The sequence below is a fragment of the Lygodium microphyllum genome, chromosome 19 (assembly GCF_053477565.2).
Source record: "Lygodium microphyllum isolate KBCC chromosome 19, Lygodium_microphyllum_v1.1.10, whole genome shotgun sequence".
NCBI classification, from domain to species: Eukaryota; Viridiplantae; Streptophyta; class Polypodiopsida; order Schizaeales; family Lygodiaceae; genus Lygodium; species Lygodium microphyllum.
In genome coordinates, this window is record NC_141153.1 from 52,280,644 (window position 1) to 52,303,720 (window position 23,077).

General features: G+C 40.7%; 1 protein-coding gene across 2 annotated transcripts in view; it reads right to left on the reverse strand.

The window, feature by feature from the left end:
• Window positions 1–23,077, reverse strand: part of LOC148019864 (P-loop containing nucleoside triphosphate hydrolases superfamily protein) — a 74,615-nt gene that overhangs the window by 24,046 nt on the left and 27,492 nt on the right. For both annotated transcript variants that reach the window (XM_087700069.1, XM_087700070.1), the window contains exons 2-8: window positions 8,905–9,141; window positions 8,527–8,793; window positions 8,370–8,449; window positions 7,286–7,391; window positions 7,048–7,161; window positions 6,850–6,948; window positions 6,621–6,710 (exon numbers count right to left, since the gene is read on the reverse strand). In XM_087700069.1, the coding sequence (XP_087556195.1) occupies window positions 6,621–6,710; window positions 6,850–6,948; window positions 7,048–7,161; window positions 7,286–7,391; window positions 8,370–8,449; window positions 8,527–8,793; window positions 8,905–9,141 (993 nt within the window). The remainder of the gene's footprint in view (window positions 1–6,620; window positions 6,711–6,849; window positions 6,949–7,047; window positions 7,162–7,285; window positions 7,392–8,369; window positions 8,450–8,526; window positions 8,794–8,904; window positions 9,142–23,077) is intronic.

The following is a 23,077-nucleotide window of genomic DNA, read 5'->3' on the forward strand; positions in this document are numbered from 1 at the left end:
ATAAGAGCAAGATTTGATCCAAATACATGAACAGCAGTAGAAAGAATGATTGTCATTAATATAACTGAGATTTCAGCATACATTCCATGCGTACATCACTGCAAGGTGACTCCCACTTCAGAAATATCACAAAAAAATACATCTACAATAATCCTAGATCTGCAAATGATCACTAAGACTGCTGCACTATGAATATTCAATGATACATTAACTCAATAGGAGCTGCCTAACATGTGTACTAAATACATACGTGCCCAAGTCAACTTCTAATACATAAAGAACCACCAAAATTCTCTGCAATTCCTCCGAAATCTCACAAGTGGGAGATAATAAACTCATTACACTGCTTATAACACCAAGATTGCTTCAACAATGTCCCCAAAGTGCATTTCACACATCAATTTGGCCAAAATTCACAAATTTCAACAAGAGCCCCAAAATTTCACTAACCAACCTGGCCCGATTGCATTAATACATGTTCCCAAAAGCATAGAACGTGAAAATTTAGCAAAATTTCACAAAATTTTGCAAAATCCCCAAATTTCTTGGGTCTAAATGTGCACCAATGTCAGTAAATTCAACTCAGCTGAGAAAAATTTCACTAATATATGAAAGGCCCCAAAAATTTTCAAAGCCAATGTGCACAATTTCTGCAATTTCCGGGTCCAATGTCACTGTTATGTATGAACAGCACCAAATCTGGGAAAAGCCCCAAATTTTTGGGCACAAATCTGAGAATTGTGCTTACACACGCAAACCTCTGTTAGTGAACAAGGAGTCTGCTTGCAGAAATTAAGAAAATTTTGACGAAAACTGCCCAAAACGTGACAAAAAACAGCCATTGACCTGCCCTAAGCAGTTGCCTGGTCTGAAAACTGATGAGACTGCCTTGCATGGCTGTGACACAGCTGATCATGGCCTGTACTGCCTGCGCCTGACCAGCCTGAGCGGAAAACAAACGTGAAACACTGTCACCTGCACAAAACGAAACCTGGGAGTTGTCACCTATCTCGCCTCAGCCAAAAAAAACAACCTGATGTTTCTTTGTGCATGCGAGCTGAAACTGACCCGCACGGTCCTCAGGAAGCGCGCACACCTTAGCCGCAGCTTTGATAACAATTTGTTGGGATGAGTACACAATGGGAATGCAAGTCAAAAGTGAAGCAGCAGCAATGTTGAGTGTGAGAGTGATAGAATCCCAAGATGAGTGTACCAACTCGTCACGGTACACAAAGAATAAGATGTATTTATATGTTAGGGTACAAATGAGGGTGTGTTCACACCCATGTAAGTTTATACATGGAGATTAAGAGACTCCACACCCAAAGGGACTTTACAACCAACAACTAAAAATAAGGGTGGCAAGACTGAATTTTTTGGCAACAAGTTTAAATCCTCAAAAAAGGGTCAACGTGTTGAAAATCAGTCAAAGTCATTCTTTAAGAAAGGTAGACAAGGCAAAAGGTCATTTGCTAGTACTAAGAAAACTACTGAAAGGAAGGCATTGTATGATGCAAACAAATGCTATGTTTCTGAACAAGAGGGGCATATAGCTCGTGAATGCCCAAAAAGTAAGTCTAAAAACCATGCAAATGACAATAAGGATCGAAAAGGCAAGAAGCATAAAACTTTTGCGGAATTGATATCTAATCTTGTTGCTGAGCAACCAAACAAGGATGCTTCACAGCTATGCCGTGCATAGGGCAAAGTGAGGGATCAACATGCTTTAGTTTTCTTTGATGCACAAGCTCATGCCCGCTTCATTTCCCCAAAATTGGCAACCAAGTTGGGCAATAGAGATGATGAGATGGATCCCATGGGTTAGGCTAGTTTGTTTGTTTGAAAGGGACTATTTGAGAATGTGGCTACCATGTTGAAATTTTCATCATCCTTCCATAAATGGATGGGCAATCAAACGAAGTGAATTCCACAATGTTGGGTTTCTTAAGGTGCTACGTTTCTCAAGATAAGTCACAATAGGAACAATTTTTGACATTCATGGAGTTTGATTACAATGACACAATACATAGTTCCACTAGAAAGGCTCCCTTTGAGATTGTGGGGAGAGAGAAGAAAATTTCACCTATTTTAAATACAAAGAATAAGATCTTTGAGGCTGATAACTATATCCAAAGAATGGATGTGACTTATCAAAAGATCAAGCAAACACTTCAAAGGTCTCAAGAGAAGCAAAAGAGAGCAATGATTGACATAGATGACCATTAGAGTTTGTAGAGAGAAGTTGGGTATTTATGCATTTTTTAAAGGCAAGGCTGAAAAAGATGAAAGGCAAAGAGCATTTATCCTAAGCTGAATATGTGTTACCATGGGCCCTTCCAAGTGTTGAAAAAGTTAAGTAATGTGGCACATAGGCTGAAATTACCTCCACATTGGAAGATACACAATGCCTTTCACGTTAGCCTATTAAGATCTTTTCATGGAGATGTGCTAAAGGATGTATCTACTGAAATCCAGCCAAAGGTTGAGAAGCTAGATGAGATTTTGGTACCAAAGTAGATTTTAGTACGTAAGGAAAGAAAGGTTAGAGCTAATCTAATGTTTCCAAATGTTACTTCGTGAAATTTCAAAATTATGCACCTATGGATGCAAAATGGATGAAAGAGGGTAACCCAAAAGACTATTCTCACTTGTTGCAACTTTACCTCAATGCATTTCAGCTTGAGCCAACTTTAGATTGGGCTCCTTCAAATTCAACAATGCAAGAGATCCAAGTATCACCTTATGCTCAAAGAGGTAGCACTTCCACTTCTCTAATGATGGACAATTTTGCAATGGATCTTGGATATACTCACTTTGCATCCAAGGTATTGTTTGCTGAAAATACGTTTGCCTAGAGGTCACTATTCAATGTATTGATAACTATGGCCGGTATGGAGACCGGTATAGTTTTGAACATGGCTCTCACACTATACTTTTGTATTGGTTATTAGCGGGCATTGGTTATCAGTGGTTTTAAGTGTTAGATATTGCACATGAATGTCATGTGATGCCACTAAATATACAAGCATGGTTAATGCTCAATTTATGCTCTACTATGCCTTGATGGTCACACCGATGTTGCTTTTTGTATGATGACCACATCCCATGTGGTTTTGACAACAATTATAATTCATTCCGATGAACTGTGACTTAGTTTTGCTAGCTCAAAATTTCAGCATGTGTATTTGGCATGAGCATAGTTAAATACTAGTGTCCAATGTTGTTTGACTATGATGCCTTCTGCTTTGCCAATTGAGTACTTTGCTTTTGTCACATTGTAGAGCAATCAAAGACAATAGCAAGGATTTAAGGGGGAGGGATGTCACAAGGATGTGAATTTTTATTACTTTGCTTTGGTATATTTAAGTTATGCACATGTGAGGTGCATATGTGAATTCCAAGTTAATTTGAGCACAATGAAATCCAAAACCTATGTTTGCCAATGGGAGATATTGGTAAATGTTGTGCCATATTATGTCACAAGGATGTGAATTTTAACTACTTTGCTTTGGTATAATTAAGTTATGCACATGTGAGGTGTATATGTGAATTCCAAGTTAATTCGAGCAGAATGAAATTCAAAACCTATGGTTGCCAATGGGAGATATTGGTAAAAGTTGTGCCAGATTATGCATGACACATACTTGTGGGTAGGGTTGTCACATCCGATTAGTACCGTCCGGTACTAATTGCACTAATAAATCTTGAACTTACATCCGATGAAAAAAATTGTACATATAAATTTTAATGCCTATACCTAATGTTGGGACTCAAAATAATACACTTTAAACATTTAGAGACTTTATACCAAGAGTTTTATTTATTTATTTTAGGGGGGGAGACTTTATACCTTTTTTTTTTTTTGGGGGGACAAGTGTGCTATGGAGAGGAAGCCTAAACAAAGTTTGTGTGGGGTGTACAAGTGTGCTACGGAGAGGAAGCCTAAACAATACCTACAATTTAGCCCAAATGGTCACAAACAAGCACTTTGAAACAATCGGACAATTTCCATCGAATGTGATCGGACATGTCGTACTGGACAGGATGGATCAGATGAGTTGACCCGTCCATCAAACGTGGACAACTAGGCTTGTGGGTGCCTGCGACAATTTTGATCAAGAGCATTAAATTACTTATTACGTCATTTGGGATGAGCCAAAATTGAAACATTTAATGCTGGACTAAGCTAATGAAAGTTAAAACAACTTTCAAGTTCAAAGGGCTTAGGACATTAAATGTGGATGCGTAGGCCATTAATTAACCACTAGAAATTAAGAGGCTGAGTTTCACATCAGGCGTGTCATTTGGTGGCCAAGAAGAGAACTTGCCATGCAAACTAGATGAGGGCCGTTTGGAGGATGGCTCAGGCTGTGGAGGAACCATTCTGAGGTTGTAGATTGCAGGAGAAGCTGATTCCAGCCTAGGCAACTGCTGCAAGGGAGATTTCAGGCACTAGAGGAGCAGCTAGAGACTAGGTAAGAGTACCAAAAGGCTGCCCACCAGCTGGCGAAAACCTCTACAAGCCCAGTTCCTGCTGGCAATAGCACACTCTCTCCTCCAAGACAGTAGACTGCAATCAACAATATTTTTGCTGTTAGGAATCATGCAATAGAAGATTTGAAGCTATCGTAGCAATGGAACCATGACAACACCTTTCCTTCTCAGATAGAGTGGTAGATGACATGATTTAGAACTAATTACAGCAAGCAAATAATTCACAAATCTGAAATAAAACTTTACCACAACAAACTTGGATAGCCGACACCCGATTAGCCCCAAAACTAGTACCCCTTGCAATATTTCTTTAATTTGTATTGCCTCGAACTTATAATCTCTAAAAATTCCAATACTCTTGGTTGTCACAAATGACCAGCAGAGTATTATTCTCTCCAAGCTCCCTTCCCCAACTAGTATTGGAACTTCCATGACACATTTTGATATACAATTTGGGCCTAAATTGGACTGAGAACACTGGCATACAAGTCAAATCAAATGTGGCTGCAAGAAGACGCAAAATGAGCAAATGCTACAATTAGGGGACTTACAGCAGATCGAACAAAGATTGCACATCTACATTTAATCTGACTCACATACAAGTGTTCTTGGTCCAATTGAAATTAGTGCTTCTCAGCCATCACAGAAAACATGTCCATTAACAAGAAACCCAAAGATCAAATCAATTGCTGCTATTAGGGAATTACAGCAGATCTGACAAAGATTATACATCCACATTTCATTTGACTTGCATGAAGGCGTTTTCAGTCCAATTTTGGCCCAAATTGCATCAGAATCAAGAGGCAAATTGGATCTTGATGCTGCTGGTCATTTGTGACAACCCAGAGTATTGCAATTTGTAGAGAGATCGACCTATATATCAATGTACTACAAGTTTGAGGCAATACAAATTTTAAGAAACATAGCAAGGGCACTAGTTTTGGAGCCAAATGGGTGTCGGCTGTCCAAGATTATTGTGCTAAAGTTTATTTCAGATTTGTGAATTATTTGCTCGTGGTAATTAGTGTTAAATCAAGTCATCTACCACCCTATCCAAGAAAGAAGCCGGTTTCAATGTGAGTGAACATGTTAATGATTCAACATTTGGCATCTTGTTCGATCATCCTGTCATGGTGAACACTTATAAGCACTAATGGCAATAGCAATAATTTGGAAACAATGACAGTTTTGGAAACAAATAAACAATATCTAGAGCCTTGTGGTGATCTTCAAGAGGCTGGTTGCACGTCCATGAATTCGACCAGTACACTCAAACTGAAGACAATTGCTTTTCTAGTGGGGGGAACCTAATATGCCAAGCATCACCCCTTGTAATTTGGACCTAGGCATATGGGTGGGCAAGCACATGTGAACAACGTGGTGACCTGGTAGTCAAACATGATGTCGTATGGTATTTGAATTATGAATAGGTGCCTGGTTGATTGGTTGGTCAGTCAGCCACTTAAAGAACCCTCTCCTAAAAAGGGACACTTCTCCATTTCCATCTGGACATTATGAGTTTGCATATCAAGGTAGCATGCACAAGAGTGGCCATGGCTGATCATGCATGATCAGAGATCTGTCTAGAATGACAAAGCATGCCTACTTGGTGCAAATAAAGCATGGGAGTGTGCAAGCCCGCATACAGGCTCGTGTGCAGCATGGATTTGTTGTCTGCAGCAATATTTTAGGAGTGGAAGGACCATTTCCACGTTTGGATTCTCTATCTTTTCAGTCATGAACTTCATTATTTGTGCAAAACTGTATGAGTGGGAAGGCTCTTTCCACTTTTGGATTCTCTTATATAACACTTTTGGATTGTGATCTGGTATTACTGATTGCATCCATCCCATTGACTATACTCCTTTGAATAAGCCCAATCATTCACAAAATACTTATTGCACTTTTCAGATTGCACAAAACTAGATAGACAGGCCATAACGACTAGATATCCTTGAAATTGCTTTTGGCAAGCTAGAAGATAGTCCCCCGCAATACATGTAGCCCTCCACTCTTCACAAAGGTTGCACAGACAAGCACAGAGCTTCAGAAGCTATAAGGCAATGACTTTACTAACATATGTTTTTTCTTATTAAATTGTGACTAGCAGTCTAATGGTCACTCACCAATGGAACAACATTTTCAGCCATGCTCCATTTTTCTTTTTCATCCAGGGGGACTCGCCGAATTTTCAAAAACTCAACGTAAGCATCTTCCTGCACCCAGTGGATGTCCAAACTTAAAACTCATGTTTTGTAGGTGAACCATACCGTAAAAAGAAAGAAAGCATACCAAACATTCAGCACTCAAATATTACATGGCATGTCTGGACAACATGAGCCGTATCCTTCTAACCTTAGGTAATAAGAAAACAAGTGCATTGCCTGATCTTCCCATACGAGCTGTACGCCCCACTCTGTGAACAAAAACATTAGGATCTTGAGGTGGATCATACTGCATCAGAAGATAAAGTCAATTAATAACAGTCCTTCAGCAACGTTGTAACCATAACATCAATGTGAGTATATAAGAGGTTAATCATTGAGATCTTACCTGTAAAATCCAGTCCACATTGGGTATATCAAGACCCCGAGCTGCAACATCAGTGCAAAGTAAAACTCCAGACTGCATGGTTGCAAATCGCGCAAGCGCCTTCTCACGCACAGACTGAATGAGGAAGCCCATTAGTAATTTTTTTTTATCAGAGTTTAAAATTTACAAAGTAAGTTACCCCAAAGAAATGTTAGCAGAAAATTCAGATTGCAAATGCCTGCAAAGACTACCCTATTACCTGTTTCATTTTTCCATGTAAAGAAATCATTGACAGGGTCTTTAAACACTCCAAGGTAGGAAGGATGGTTCCCCAAAAGTCAACACATGCACACGTCATAAAATAGCTGCAAAAGCCCCACAAAAGATAGAAAAACAATTTAACAAACATGATACAAAAATTTAACACCTGAATATAAGAGAAGTTTTGGATCCAAGTTTTCTTTGAATCTTGTTAAAGTCTAAGAACAGGCTTTTAAATTAGATAGAACATATAGTCAAAAGAAAAACCATCTCGAATTTCCACATGGTTACCACGAATAATACAACAAAGCGTGCAGCTTTAACCTTATTACAGATGTGATCAGCCCTTAAGCAGTCAAGAAACCCTATTCAGTCAATAACCTAGGATGAAAGGATTTGAACAAGTCTAATAGTAATCTAATGCAATCACAATTTAGTGATGGCATCCCAATGTTCCTCTCTTACAAGCATTGATACAAGAAGTTCGCTTACCTTTATAATTAACAGTCATGACATGACCACATAACTTTTGCATAAAGCTTTACCGTATACATAAGGACACATTTGTTCAGAAGATAATCCTAAATTTGTAAACTTTCGGATTATCTTTATGATCTTTAACACACACATACACACATATATATACATGTGTGCGTATGTATATATGTACGTGCGTGCGTGCGTGCGTGTGTGTGTGTGTGTGTGTGTGTGTGTGTGTGTGTGCATATCTATATCTATATTTATATTTTATTTGTTTTTTTTGTGTGTGTGTAAAGAACAGTTTTTCAACAGCAATAAGTGGGAGCATGCTTTCCTCTTTCCAAATTTCTCAATGCCCATAATGCATAATATAATTAATATTGACACTAAGAGCAGCTCTTCTTATTCATTGAGTGATTTAGTGCTTTTTTTCTTAAAGAAAGAGGGGGGTGGACGGTGTGTTGAAGATACACACACAGACACACACATGGAGAGCCAGCCTGCCTCTTGTAAGCTTGTAATATTCTACTTTTTTTGTAATTAATATAATTACCTATTACGAGAGAGAGAGAGAGAGAGAGAGAGAGAGAGAGAGAGCCTACACGATAATTTTGGCTGCACTCAAATCCAGAAGAAATTGAACAAGTTGTGATGGCTTTTCATCTGCTTCACATGCTAGAAACTGCAAATCATAATTCGGCAATTTAGACTATAGACACTCAATTTTTCAAAAAGGTACTGCAACAGATCTCAACGTACTTGAATCTTTAGACTTGAAGGAGTCTTGGAACATGCAAAACCAGGATTGGTACTTGATACTGATGAAGAATGAAATTTTGCCTCGACCCTTACTTCAACTCGGACGGGATTTCGAAGCCCTGCCTTTGACAGTTCTTCTACTGCCTCTGTTTGTGTTGCAGAAAAAAGACCTGTCCTTCGCTGCTTTGGTAGCCGAGAAACAATGGCAGACAGCTGCCTTTGAAACCCCATGTCCAATAATCTATCAGCCTCATCGAGGATGAGAACCTGATTCAATTAACAGGCGGTCCTTTACCACGGACAGTTAATCAAACACAATGACAGGCAATTGCATACTGACAGTATGCTCAGCATTGAAACTACGAAGTGTTGTCTTGCCTCAAGCAGCCTGAAATCCAAACATAAAGAACGCTCCATTATGTCATCTATTCGACCAGGTGTACCAATAATGATGTTTGCCCCACGTTCATTCAATCTTGTGACATCAGCAGTAACATCTGTTCCGCCAACAAGTAGGACTACATGAATGTTTGGCAGCGTCCTGACAAATGGCTCTGCTACATGATATGTTTGAGAAGCCAACTCACGTGTTGGTGACACTACTACTGCCCCAACCTAAAGTTTGAGAAAGTACAATAACACAAGTGAGTATTGTGAACAGTTTTACTGGCATATAAAAGGACCTTACATTGAACAAGGATATCTATGTTAATAAAAGCACAGTTTAAGATAGCCTTGTACCATAAATCACACCATTGCTAGACACAGAATTAATTTTAACATTGAAATTATAAGACTATTTTCATATCATAACAGGATGAAATCAATTGGAAAAGATACTGTTCACATTCCCATAATTTGACTGTCCTTAAATATTGGCTGATACATGACGCTCAAAATTTATGGTGATATTTTCAACCAAGGTGGATGCACTTATCAGTATTCTATTTCATTTTTAGACCATGCATGCATGGGCACATGCACACTTCCACACTCTATTAGTACCAATCCAAAAAGAATATGTGGTAGAAGTATAAACCAAATTCCCAATGAAAAAACATTTTTGTACCCCAAACTGGGTTCGATTGTATTTATCTAAATAAATCACAACCATGTGTTGTCTATGTGTGAGTTTGTGCATGAACAGTAAGCTGGGCACACTAGTTTCATGATGCAATTGCCTAATTTATTGGGGCATGTACTGTGAGAGTGCACAACAGAAGAGGAACACCAACTCGGAGAGAGAAAAGAAGAGAGATATTGCAATGAAAGAAGAGAATGGAAGAAGAAAATCTGCACTGAACTGAATGCAAGCTGAATACAAAGGTGGACTAATCAGGCCCTGCACATAACCCAAGGCGTTAATGAGGGCACCGGATCAAGCTAATGACAAACGGCAACACTAGAAGACAGAGGCGTGTCCCAAATGTGAGAGTGTGCAGGGAAACCTGCAGAAGATGAATGACCAGCCAAGTGAAGGCAAGCTATTTATAGCAATAAATGCCAAAACTGGCTGACATAGTGACATTGGATGGGTTTTGAGGATGGGAACAGGGATCAGGCCCAACAGGAGGACTGGGCCCAAGATGGGGACAAGGACAAGAATTGCCATCCCCTTGTCACCACGAGAGGGGGCTGTAACATGGGGACAGGACTGGGACGGTATGGGGATGGAACGGGATCGGGACAATAAGCTAGAAAATGGCCATCCCATGTTACTATGCCAGCCAACCTACTGCCTAATCATGCCAAAAAGCTGGCCGACCCGCAAAGAATCAATAAAATAATGCAGGCAGTTCATAAAAGTGCAGATCACCACATAATAATGCTGATCGCCCCTGTCCTATGTGAAATGACTCTCTACAGACTAAAAAAGAAAATACAATAGGCTGGATAAATAAATTAGCCAATGTGAACACACCTAAAACTGATTGAAAAAAAATGTGTGGTCTTAATCAAAGCTGCCTCCTCAGTCAAAACACATCACAAACCAAGTGTCAAAATTCCTAATGTCCTCATCCAACTTTGACGGACTGACTCAAACTAAGGCTCACAAGCAAGAGGGTGGTGTTTGTGTGTGTGTGTGTGTGTGTGTGTGTGTGTGTGTGTGTTTTACAAGGAATCTGCCAAGGAAGGTGTCATGAGGACATATATTTTTGAAACCTCATTTAACATATGGATTAATTTTTAATCACATGGTTAAGTAAATGTTGCACATGTGAGGTGTAATTGGGGTTAGAGTAAATTTACGAGCCCGGGACCCGAGGAAATCACGGGATGTCAAAGGCAAAAGTTACTATAAGTTATGCTACACAAGTACTTGGTGGTATCTAGTGCCAATTGTTGGCCTAGGTCATTCATTTGGCCATTAATATAAATTGGTGACACTACAAAAGTGGCGTTTAATGGTACCTAATGCCAATCTGAAGTCAAAGATCACGCAGAAACACTTGGGAATGGAAGTTACCTAGCTAATTTAATTATTGGCGTGTCAATTTATTTTTTTGGACACCAAAATAATTATTAGATTAATTTTCAATATTAAAGACTGAAAATTAACATTTAATTATGGATAATGCTGAAAAAACCATTTGGGAAGGCTGCTACTTGTCAAAAATGCCCATGCAAGACTAAAAAATGTCTTTAGAGGCCTGAGAGAGGCAATTTTAGTCCATTCAGCCTACAAGAGAGAGAAAGGAGATATTGTTAGTATGATCTACAGCCATTAGAGGACCTTCTGAGGCAACCAAGGGCAAGAGAAGACCAATCAATTGTAGGCGACAGCATCCACAGGCTATTGAGACAGGGTACCAGCAATAAACGACTAATTTTCTTCAGTTCTTCGTGAAGGTCTGAATTTTCACTCTCCTTAGCATTCTCTCTCATCTCCCAACCTTTCTACAGCCTTGCTCCGAAGATTAGAGCATTGAGATAACTAGAGGCTGCGAAATTTTAAATTTCTCTGCTGTAAACCCTAATCTACAATGAAAATTAGGGTTTAGCAATAGCCTCGAGAAGCGCGCCAGAAATTAGAAGCTCCAAGACTTGGATTCAACAAGGCTAAAGCTGTTTTCAATCAAATTCAAGTGGAGGGACTAGCAAATCAATGAATTAGGGACATTTTTCCATCTCCATCAAAGTGGGTAAAGACCAATGGACTGTCCGAATCAAGGGACAAATCAGATTGAAGACTTGCTAGTCGTTTTGAATAGCAAGGGGAGTTGGAATATCGAAAGGAATTGGGAAAATCCCATTGTATATCAACTTCCTCTTCAATTAAGTTAAAGAGATACTGAAAGGGGTACCAATTTTGGAGCCAACAAAGTGTTCATTGTCCAAGATTGTGAGTTAATTTGCATTTCTTAGTTTTATAATAAATGTTGTTGCTGTAACTAAGTTGTAATCATGGAATTACCACCCATCCATAGAAAGAAGGCTCAATTCAAGAGGTGGTGGGAGATGGGATGAAACCTGTGAAATAGGTGATGCGCGATCAAGAACAGGTGCAGCTATGGAAGATTGCCTTGAAGCACCTGGTACAATGAAAAGGGAATGGAGCCTATATAGCCCTCGCTCTCCCCCCAGCACTAACATGTCGCTAAAATGGCTTCTAAAGAATAAATCTCAATAAATACGACATGCTTAGTGAGAGCCCAAGTATCAAATCTAGTAAGGCCATAAACTAAGAGGAGTGAAAAGACGATACAGTCGTGAAAGAAGGCTCCTCCATCACATGGATGTGAAGGAACACAAACTCATGAGTAACAATTGGGGTAGAAGTAGAAAAAGGCTCAAATAATTATCTCTATCCTTTACTCCTAGACAAAGGTAAGGGTATTTCTTTCAACACTTCTCTTCAAGATGGATATCCTTCCCACAATGTGGGCAATTAGGCTTCCCCTCTAAATTTGCGTCAGAGCTTGAAGACGTGGACTTGTATGACGTGTCATGTATTGGTTGCAAAGGGGCTTTGGAACATTGTACATGGAACTGAAAGACATCCATTTAGCCAAGCCAAATCCACTAGCCCCTATCTCCTTAAGTCACTCTTCCTGCTCCAAAGAAAGCGGAGCAACTTGGTATACATGACATCATACTTAGGAGATGGTAGATGAATAATGAGAATCGTCGCTCTGTCCTCTGATGAAATCGTCCTGCCAAGGGATACAAGCTCATCCTATATGTTTTCCATTTTATTGATGTGAACCTACATAGGGGAATCTTGGGTAGCAAGAACTGCAGTGACGGGTCAACCACGAAGATCAAAACAGTAGGTATTACTTAGGCGCGAAGAGATAGAGAGAGTCAGAGCAGAGAGTGAGCATGTTTTTAGGTACAATGACGAGTGTGTACCTTTGGGTTTTTAGATAGATATATATGAAGTATAAGTACTAAGGATGAGTTCACACCCGAGTACATTTAAAGACACGGCAACTTTATTCCCAACAACCTCCCACCTAAAGGCAATGTGCCTTAAGAGGAAAAAAGAATCAACTAAGTCTAGGTATGCACAAAGCTGAAATACATATATCTATCCAACTCCCATCATCTGTCGGCAATGAGCAAACTGCTCTGCTGGAAGACCCTTCATGAGAAGGTCTGCAGGCTTATCATCTATATGCACTTTGACAAGCTCAATGCTCTTGCTATCAAGTACATCTCTAATGAAGTCGTACTTCACCTATATGTGTTGTCTTTGCATAAAAGACAGGATTCCGTGCTAGCATGATAGCACTCCGACTATCACAATGGAGAACAGGTAACCCTGTGATGCCAAGCTCTCCCACCATACGTGAAAGCCATAAAGCCTCCTTCCATGCCTCAATGGCAGCCACATACTCTGCCTCTGTAGTAGACAATGCAACACACTTTTGTAGCCTGGAGATCCAAGAGACTGCTCCTCCTGTGAAGGTAAACACATACCCAAAAGTGGACATTCTGCAGTCCACATGACCAGCATAGTTTGCATTCGTAAAGCCAACATACGTGAAAGCCATAAAGCCTCCTTCCATGCCTCAGTGGCAGCCACATACTCTACCTCTGTAGTAGACAATGCAACACACTTTTGTAGCCTGGAGATCCAAGAGACTGCTCCTCCTGTGAAGGTAAACACATACCCAAAAGTGGACTTTCTGCAGTCCACATGACCAGCATAGTTTGCATTCGTAAAGCCAACAACAGATCTCTTCTACATTCCAAAGCAGATGCACAAATCCTTTGTGCCTTTGAGTTATCTCATAATACCTTTCGCTACTTCCCAATGCTTTTTACCAAGGTTTGCCATGTATCTACTAACCACTCCCACTGCAAAGGCAATGTCAGGACATGTAAAAACCATAGGATACATCAAACTGCCAACAGCTGAAGCATATGGTATCTTGGCCATTTCAGCCTTCTCATCATCAAATGTAGAGCTCTTCTCTGCACTGAGTTTCACATATGAAGGCAATGGAACCCCAATTGTTTTCCCCCCCTCCATATTGAAATGCTGCAAAACCTTGGAGATATACTCCTGCTGAAATAGATAGAGTAATCCTTTTGACCTATCTCTAAGTATTCGCATACCAAAAATGTGATTTGCATCACCAAGATCCTTCATGTCAAAGCTGCCATGAAGACTTTGCATCAGTGAGTCCAAGGCATGAGTATCCCTGCCAGCAATCAACATGTCATCTACATACAAAACCAAGATAATCAAGCTGCTATCTGTTGCCTTCTTGGTGTACAAGCAGTGATCCACTTGACTTCTATGAGAACCTTGAGACTACATAAATGTATCAAACTTATGATACCATTCTCTTGGTGCTTGTTTCAGCCCATACAAACTCCTTTTGAGTTTACATACCATCTTCTCTTTCCCTTTTGCCACAAACCCTTCAGGCTGCTGCATATATATGTCTTCATGCAGATCACCATGTAAGAATGCGGTCTTTACATCCATCTATATGAGCTCCATATCTTCAGCTGCAACCAAGCCCAAAATGGTTCTCAATGTAGTCATCTTGACTATAGGAGAGAAGATCTCATCAAAGTCAACTCCATGTTCTTGCTTATACCCCTTCACAACCAATCTTGCTTTGTACTTTGGCGAGGAACCAGAAGTGACCTTCATCTTGTAAACCCATTTGCATGGAAGGGTTTTCTGCCCTTTAGGCAACTGCACCAAGTCCCAAGTGCCTTTTTTCTCAAGAGATTCCATCTCTGACAACATGCTTTATACAATTTCTTGATATCCTGTCTGTCCATTGCTTCCTCGAAGCAAGACGGTTCACCACAATCTGTCAATATGACATAATCAGCCACATTGTTTGCACCAAAAATGAATCTATCACGTTGTCTAGTAGCCCTAGACGATCTTCTAACCCAATGATCATTGTTTGCTTGCTGTTGAGCCTATAAATTTCCATTTTCAGCTTGCTGTCCTGGCATTTCAGCCTGCAAATCAGTATTAACAGCTTGTTGTCCTGGCTGTTCCTGCACATCCAGTGGCTCATCATTATGGGCAATGGCTGGCTGATCATTTCCATTATTATTTTCTACATTTGCACGTTCATTTATAGCAAGTATTTGATGTTGTACAGAAGGCACATTTTGCTATCCAAAAGGTATTTCTTCCTGAAATACAAACCTATAGACTTCCTCTGTTCTTTCGGGCTGTTTGTGCATGAGATCTTTCCGAAAGATAACATCATTGCTACGTACTACTTTCCTTTTCTCGGGATCCCATAATCTATACCCCATTTTACCCTCATCATCATATCCTAGGAAAATGCATTTACAAGACTTTGGCTCAAGTTTGTTGCGTTTTTCTTTACGAATGTGCACAAAAGCCTTGCAACCAAACACTTTTACGTGAGCATATGAAGGTGGCTTGCCTAACCACGCTTCTTGGGGAACTCCCCAAAGACCTGTTTGGTGACCGATTAATTAAGTGAACAGTTGTCATAACAACCTCTGCCCAAAAACCATAGGGTAATGCAACATGAGACAACATCGTACGGACCTTATCTTGTATGGTCCGATTCATACGCTCTACAACTCCATTTTCGGGTGGATTATGAGGAGCAGTGAACTAACTCTTTATCCCTTTGCTGTTACAAAATGCCTGAAAGGCCTTGGACACATATTCCCTACCATTGTCAGAGCGAAGACACTTAAATGTCTTATCTGTCTGATTTTCAATCAATGCCAAGAATTTTTTAAACTTGTCAAGCACTTCATCCTTGCTACGAATAGGATAAACCCATAAATTCCATGTAGCATCATCAACAAAGGTGACAAAATATTTATTTTCCTCTAAAGATAATCCTGGCATCTGACATTCATTTGAATGCACTAACTCTAGAGGAGAAGATTTCAACGAAAGAGACTTTTTATGTGACGTCTATGCATGTTTGCCATAAATACAATGATCACAATGGTCAAAATCAGCATAACGAAGACAAGGCAAGTAACCCAAACAAGAAAGCACTTTCATTCCCATTTGACTCATGTGTCCCAACCGGCCATGCCACAAAGAAATGCTTGGCTGCTCGGTCACGGCAACAACATGGTCACGCACACGGGTCAGACACGAAGATGGAGACAGTAAGTATTACTTAGGTGCAAAGAAACAGAGAGAGAGAGAGAGAGTAGAGAGTGAGCATGTTTTTAGGTACAATGATGAGTGTGTACCTTTAGGTTTTTAGATAGATATATATGTGTAAGTACAAGTGCTAAGGGTGTGTTCACACCCGAATACATTTAAAGGCATGAGGCCTGTATTCCCAACAAGGACAATGTCACACTGAAAGAAATGCTTGAAAACAAACGAGGAGGCCACAAAAAAATCTCGGATGGTAAGAAAATGTCTGAAAGGTAGAGATAGACTAGAAAAATAATAAAATAACCTAGAAATGCATATAAAAGACCGACAACTGAAGCAAATGCACCTAAAACTACCAAAGCTCCTATGTCTCTCTCAAACTCTAACATGAGCTCACAACCAAGAGATGACAAACTAATATGACTAACATAGACAGGCTAACACCCCCTCTCAAATCCTGAGCGTCTGAAGACCCAACAACCTCATGTAATGAAGCATAGAGGCATGAGGTTGCGGCTTGGTGAAGAGATACCTTGCATTGTCCATCATGGGACAATAGGCCACTGCTAACTCAAAATTCAGAATCCGCTCTCGAACATAGTAACATTGAACCTCAATGTGCTTCGTGCAAGCATGAAACGCAGGGTTCTTCACCTGAGCTAGAGCATTTTGGCTGTTCATATGCAGCACCGTAAGCCCAAGCTGGAAAAAGGCAATCTGCACCAACATGTGGGAAAGCCAAACTGTCTCCATAGCTATAGAACATAATGCATGATACTCTACCTTTGTAGAAAAAAGGGCCACATTAGGCTGCTTCTTACTGCTCCACAAGATAGCCCTCCCAAGGGAGAATGCATAACTTGTAGTGGACCGTCTCAATTCCACATCACTTACCCAATCACACTCCTTTCAACCAGAGTGAGTAAGCCCCTCTCCATACATGATCCTGCAAGATCGAGTGCCCCTATAAATAACGAAGAACATGCAAGGCCACTCTCCAATGCTTCTAAGTGGAAATCTTCATGAAAGAAGACAACAAAACCACAACAAAAGAAACATCTAGCCGAGTGTGAATAAGCCAGATGAGCCACAAGACGCTTGTAATGAGTGGCATCTGTAAGGGGATCTCCTACTGCCAAAAGCTTGAACTCTCGGTCCATGGGGCATGAAATAGACCAACAATCGACCATACCAAACTCCATGAGTAACTTAGAGATGTACCTTTGCTGGAAAATAAATATGCCCTGTACCATCTGATAGATCTCCAATCCAAGGGAGAAATGTAGGATCCCAAGATCCGTCATATCAAACTCCTATCTCAAAATCTCCGAAGTCCGATCAACCTCCTGAGCATAGCTCCCATGATGATAAGATCATCCACATACAATATGATCAAAACACACCTGTCAACCTTAACCTTGCTGTATAGATTGGGGTCACGAGTTGATTGATAGGAGCCACTCTCTAGAAAGAATCGATCAATCCTCTTGTACCAAGCTCTAGGAGCTTGCTTCAAGCCATAGAGGGCCTTCCATAATCAATACACATAGTCGTCCTTCCCCTGCACAAGAAAACCTACATGCCATGAAACATAAATCTCCTCCTCAAGAACATCATTCAAGAAGACAAAATTGACGTCCATCTGATAAATAGGCAAGCGGTGGTGGGCTACAAGAGCTAAGATAGCTCGAATAGTAGACATCCAAGCCGTAGATATAGAAGTCTCATAATAGTCCAAAACTGCCCGCTAAGTAAAAACCTTGGCAACAAGCCTAGCTTTGTGCTTGTCCAAGGAACCACTTGCAAGGTGCTTGGTGTTATAGACCCACTTCACACCTATCACCTTCCACTTCCGTGGACAAGGAATCAACTCCCAAGTCTAATTATTCTCGATAGAATCAAGCCCCTCTTGCATAGCCTGATAGCAAACATCCTGTGCAAGAGCCTCTGCAACTATTGGCTCTTTGTCATGGAGAATCAGCGACATAAGAGCATAGTTCACACATAGTGAGCTATCTTGCTAGGCCTGTAAGCAAGCTGATTTGTGTGGACCTGTAGGAGAAGCATGAAAGCGAGAAATACCTAAATCTTGCATGAGCCATTTGTACCAAAGAGGAATCCAGATAGGCTCTTCTTGCTACAAGGGAGACTAAGTGGCCTCCGGTACTTGCAATGCACATGTCTATGGAAGGGACTCCCCTTCACTAAGAGAAGGTAAATCCTCCTCATCAGAAGAAGGCTCTCCTTCGGACGATCCCTAGAAGACTCTAGAGTAGAGGCTGGAGGGTTGGAAGTACTCGGCGCAGAAAAAATAGTCACACAAGTCAAAGGTGGTAGGAAAGCCGGTGTAGAGGGTGGAGGAGGAGATGGAGGAGCCGAAGATGAAGAAGGGGTGCTAAGAGGAAACCAAGAAGGGAGGAGAGGAATGGAGGGTGGGGGAAGGTCAATCAATGATAGGATCCTCGAGCCACAACCTCATCGAAGATCACATCCTTGCTTGCCTCAATCTTCCATGTCATCAAGTCGTAGAGTTGATAGCCCTTCGCAATAGTGCTATAGCCCATGAAGATGAGCTTCCTGAACTTCAAGTCAAGCTTCGTCTTCCTCTTCTTCTTGTCCACATGGACAAATGCATTACACCCAAAGGATGCAAAAGTGAGAAACAGAAGGCTTCCTTCCAAAGAAATCCTCGTAGGGAGTCATGTCTTGTAATGCAAAAATCGGAGAGCGATTGTGGATGTGAACCGCAGTAGCCACCGCCTCACCTCAAAGGAAATGAGGAAGACCCTATGCTCCAATATTGATCGGGCCATCTCTAGCACAATCCGATTTGCACACTCCACTACACCATTCTCCAATGGGGTGTTTGGATGGGAATACTCCACCTGAATACCATGATCCCTGCAAAACCAAGAAAAGAGGTTGGAAGTAAACTCTCCACAATGATCTGCTCATATGCCACACACTTTGAAAGTAGTTTGCTTCTCTATAAACACCTCCCACTCGCAGATTCGAGAGTACGCTTTGCTCTTGTACTCCAAAAAAAAAGGCCACACATAACGACTGAAGCTATCAACAATCAGCATCAAATACTTGGCCTTCCCAAGGGAGGCCGTGCCTATAGATCCGCAAAGGTCAATATAGACCAACTCAAGCAAGGTAGAAGCCCTCCTAGTGGCAACCTATGGATATGGCTATCTATGCTACTTGTCTCTGAAACAGCTAGGGCATAAAGTGTATATAGGAGGGAAATCTAGAAGTCCCTCTGTCATCTTCTTCCGAGAAGCCTGTCGAATAGCATCGATGTTCAGATGACCATAACGAGCATGCCAAAGTAGCCTAAGCTTGTGGAAAGACCTTGAGGTTAAGGCTATGAGCATAAAAGCCCATCCTCCTTGGAACATGTCCAAGAATTGCACCTGTGGAAGCATCGTCCATGGTCACTACATTCTATGTAAAGACAACGAGAGTACCTAGCTATATAAGACCATGAATAGACAATAGGTTAAAACCCAGATGCAGTACATAGAGAACTATGGCTAAAGAAGGTTGCTTGTCCAGAAATAAAGCAATAGTCCCCACTCCTCGAACGAGAATGGTAGAGTTGTTACCAGTAGTGACAATTCCCCCTTTGGCACTCATGTCCTAAAGCCAATCTTGTCTTAGGTCATGTGAGAAGAGGCCCCACTATCCACAAGCAAAGGCTTCTCCTGTGCGGAAAAAGCAAGAGTTGCATCCTCCTCGACAAAGACGCGCACAAAGACAAACTCTACCGTAGCATGGGTGGCCTTTGAATCCTTCTCGTTCGGCTTCAAATGGGGGTACTTCTGCCAACACTTCTCCTCGCGAGGAATGCCCTTCCCACAATGTGAATACTTGGGCTTCTTCTCTTCTTCTCATCCATCTTGTCCTCCTGCTTCTTTTCCTTGGCCTTCTCCTTTTTCTTCTTTCGGCCACATGTACCTGCAGTAAAGGCTTTGGTGGAGCCGGGACCATTGGCCCCAATCTCTTTGAGTCTCTCATCATGCTTCAAGACAAGCAGGAAAAGTTCCACCCATAAGAGTGTCTCACAAGTCCTCGATGTGATAAGGCTAGTGTAGAAGATATCAAATCGAGGAGATGACAACTGGGTCAAAAGGATCATAGCCTTCAGATATCGGACCAAGAGAGACAAGCTCACCCCTCATGTCCTCCATCTTAGTGATGTGCTCCTTCATAGAGCAGTCATCAATATTGAGTATCTACAACTTCTTCTCAATGGAAATCTTGTGGACAAACGTCTTGTGTTGATACAAAGACACAAGCTTCTTCCACACTTCCGCCACGGTCTTCAACCTGCGAACATGCACAAGGACAGAATCCTACAGACTCATAAAGAGAGAGTATCTCGCTCAAGAGTTGAGCCGATCACACAAGGCTATACGGTCCATAGAAGTCCCATTTGCAAAATCCTCCTTAGAACAGGGGATAGAATCAAAAACAAGCCCCGAAAGATCGAAGGTGTCGAGTATGCATTCCACCTTATACAATCACAATGAATAGTTTGAACCATCCAGTTTGTCTGTATAAGGAAGGTAAGACAGGCACCTGCACTAAGGGTATAAAGGACGGCATCTTCACTTCAAATGAAGCCTTCTGTGGCAGATGAATAGAAGAGAAACATGTGCGACTAGGAGACTCCTACCGCCGACGATAATCGCATCTCCACTCAAAAGAGTATGTAGAAAGAAGCTCCTCCTCTGAGTCATAAAAGTTCGTGAACTAGTAAGACATATTCGATCATGCAATCACCCAAAAATCTGTGTTTTGATGGAAACAACAACAAAGACAAGAAGTAGTCAACTACAATGACTATAGATGTACCGCCTGGACACAAAAAGTTGTCGCTTGCTACTGGAAGGATCTCACCTGCACCATGGAATTATCGTCACAATCCAAAAATTTGCATTTTTAACAAAACGTTGAGAGAGAGGGGCCACTTGATGCTTAAAAGCAATCACTTGCACCTATATGCTGCAGTCTGGCCTTTAGATGATATCGCAATGCACCAAATAGGGTCACCCGGCTACTAAATGGGGTCGATTGGGCTGGCAAACTCCTATAGAGGCTGCATTTGTAGCAAATGCAAGCTGAAAACCTGTGTTTTGATGATTGGGTTACCCCTCGATGAGAGATCGCCTACTCCACAAGAAATCTCAAAACTGTGTCCTCACTTAAGCGATGCTACCATGTGAGTATGCAATTACATAAGTTACATGTGGTTTGTAGTTGACGTATGCTTTATATGATTATCATGTGGTACATCATTGCTATGAGGTGTTATTTATGCTCAGTTTATGCATTGCAATGCCTTAGTAGTCAAAACAATGTTGGGTTTTGACCTGTGCACACTGCACGCATTGTTTATGGTTCGGACAGTGGTTATGATTCATATATGTGGATTGTAAATGGTTCAAGTGACTAGAATTTCACATGCAGAGGGCATGAGCATGGTTAAGCAATAGGTGCACATGTTTGATTACGATGCCACCATGTATTTCCAATAGTGGCAATAGATGCTTTGACACATTGCAGTGCAATTGAGGATGATTGCAAGGATTTCAAGGGGATGGTCTATCATGAGGACATGAAATTTTATTGCTTCACTTAGCATTTGATCGAAAGTTAATCAAATGTGCAAACGTGACTTACACGTGTGAGATGCATGTCAATTATTTCACAATGTGGAACCAAGGATCCCAAAATATCAATTGATGCCAAATGTAAAAGTTGTAATAAGTTATGTCTAACAGGTACTAGGTGATATTAGGTGTCAAATTTTGGGTTAGACCAATTTATTGGCCACTAATGTCGATGGTGATATTAAATATTAGACATTAATTAATTAAGTTATTGACCCAAGACCCCGAAACATTAGTTAATGCCAAAGGCAAAAGTTATAATAAGTTATGTCTGACACTTACTAGATGGTACCCGATGTCAAATTTTAGAATAGACCAATTTATTGGCCGCTAATGTCAATGGTGATATGAGAGACTAGGCATTAATTAATTAATTAATGCCAATATAAGAATCAATAACTACTCAAGGATATTTAGAAGACAAATTAGCCTAGTAGCTACCCAATTTCATTATTGGCTAGTTGAATTACTTAATTGAGCACTAGAATAATTATTAAATTAATTTTCAGTGTTAATATTTTGAAATTTAAAAATTAATTTAATAAGCTAGATAACGCTGAAAAATGAGATTAGAAGGTTGCTACTTAGCAAAACTTGCCCATGCAAGTGGAAAAAACGTTTTTGGGGCTAGTGGACGTTTATTCCAAACATTGTGAGAGAGATAGAGGTTGTTAGAGAGCAAGAAGATGTTGCTAATGTGATTTGAAGCCACCAGGGACCAATCCTACAGCAGTGATAGCAGTATGGAGACCTCCAAACGCAAGTGACAACAACCATAGGTCCTTCTGGTGTAGGTGAGAGCATACAAGAGGAGGCAGTGGCCTTTTTGGTGGTCCTAAGCTATACGTGACAGCTTCCATGGTTGTTTAAATAAGGCAACAACAGTAGTTTTTCAACCTTTCTCACAATGAAACTCTGAATTTTCTCTCTCTACAACATTCTCTCTCATCCATCTCTCAAGCGATCTTAGCAAAATTCAACCATTTGAGTCATCCAAGGTGGAGATATTGGAAAATCGCTCCTATAAACTCTAATTTACAATAAATTTAGGGTTTGACAACCACCTCGAGATGCATACTCAAAATTGAGGACCTAGGACTTAAATTTTAGCAACTAAAATTAAAAAATTTTAGGGAGATTCAAGAGGCCGGCCAACCCATATCAAATTTGGGGCTTCATTCATCTTTCAAGTAGCAAGGTGAAGGCCAATCCCAAAGCAAACCAAGGGGCAAATTGGTTTGAAGGCTTGCTAGACAATTTTCACATCAAGACAATTGGTTTGAAG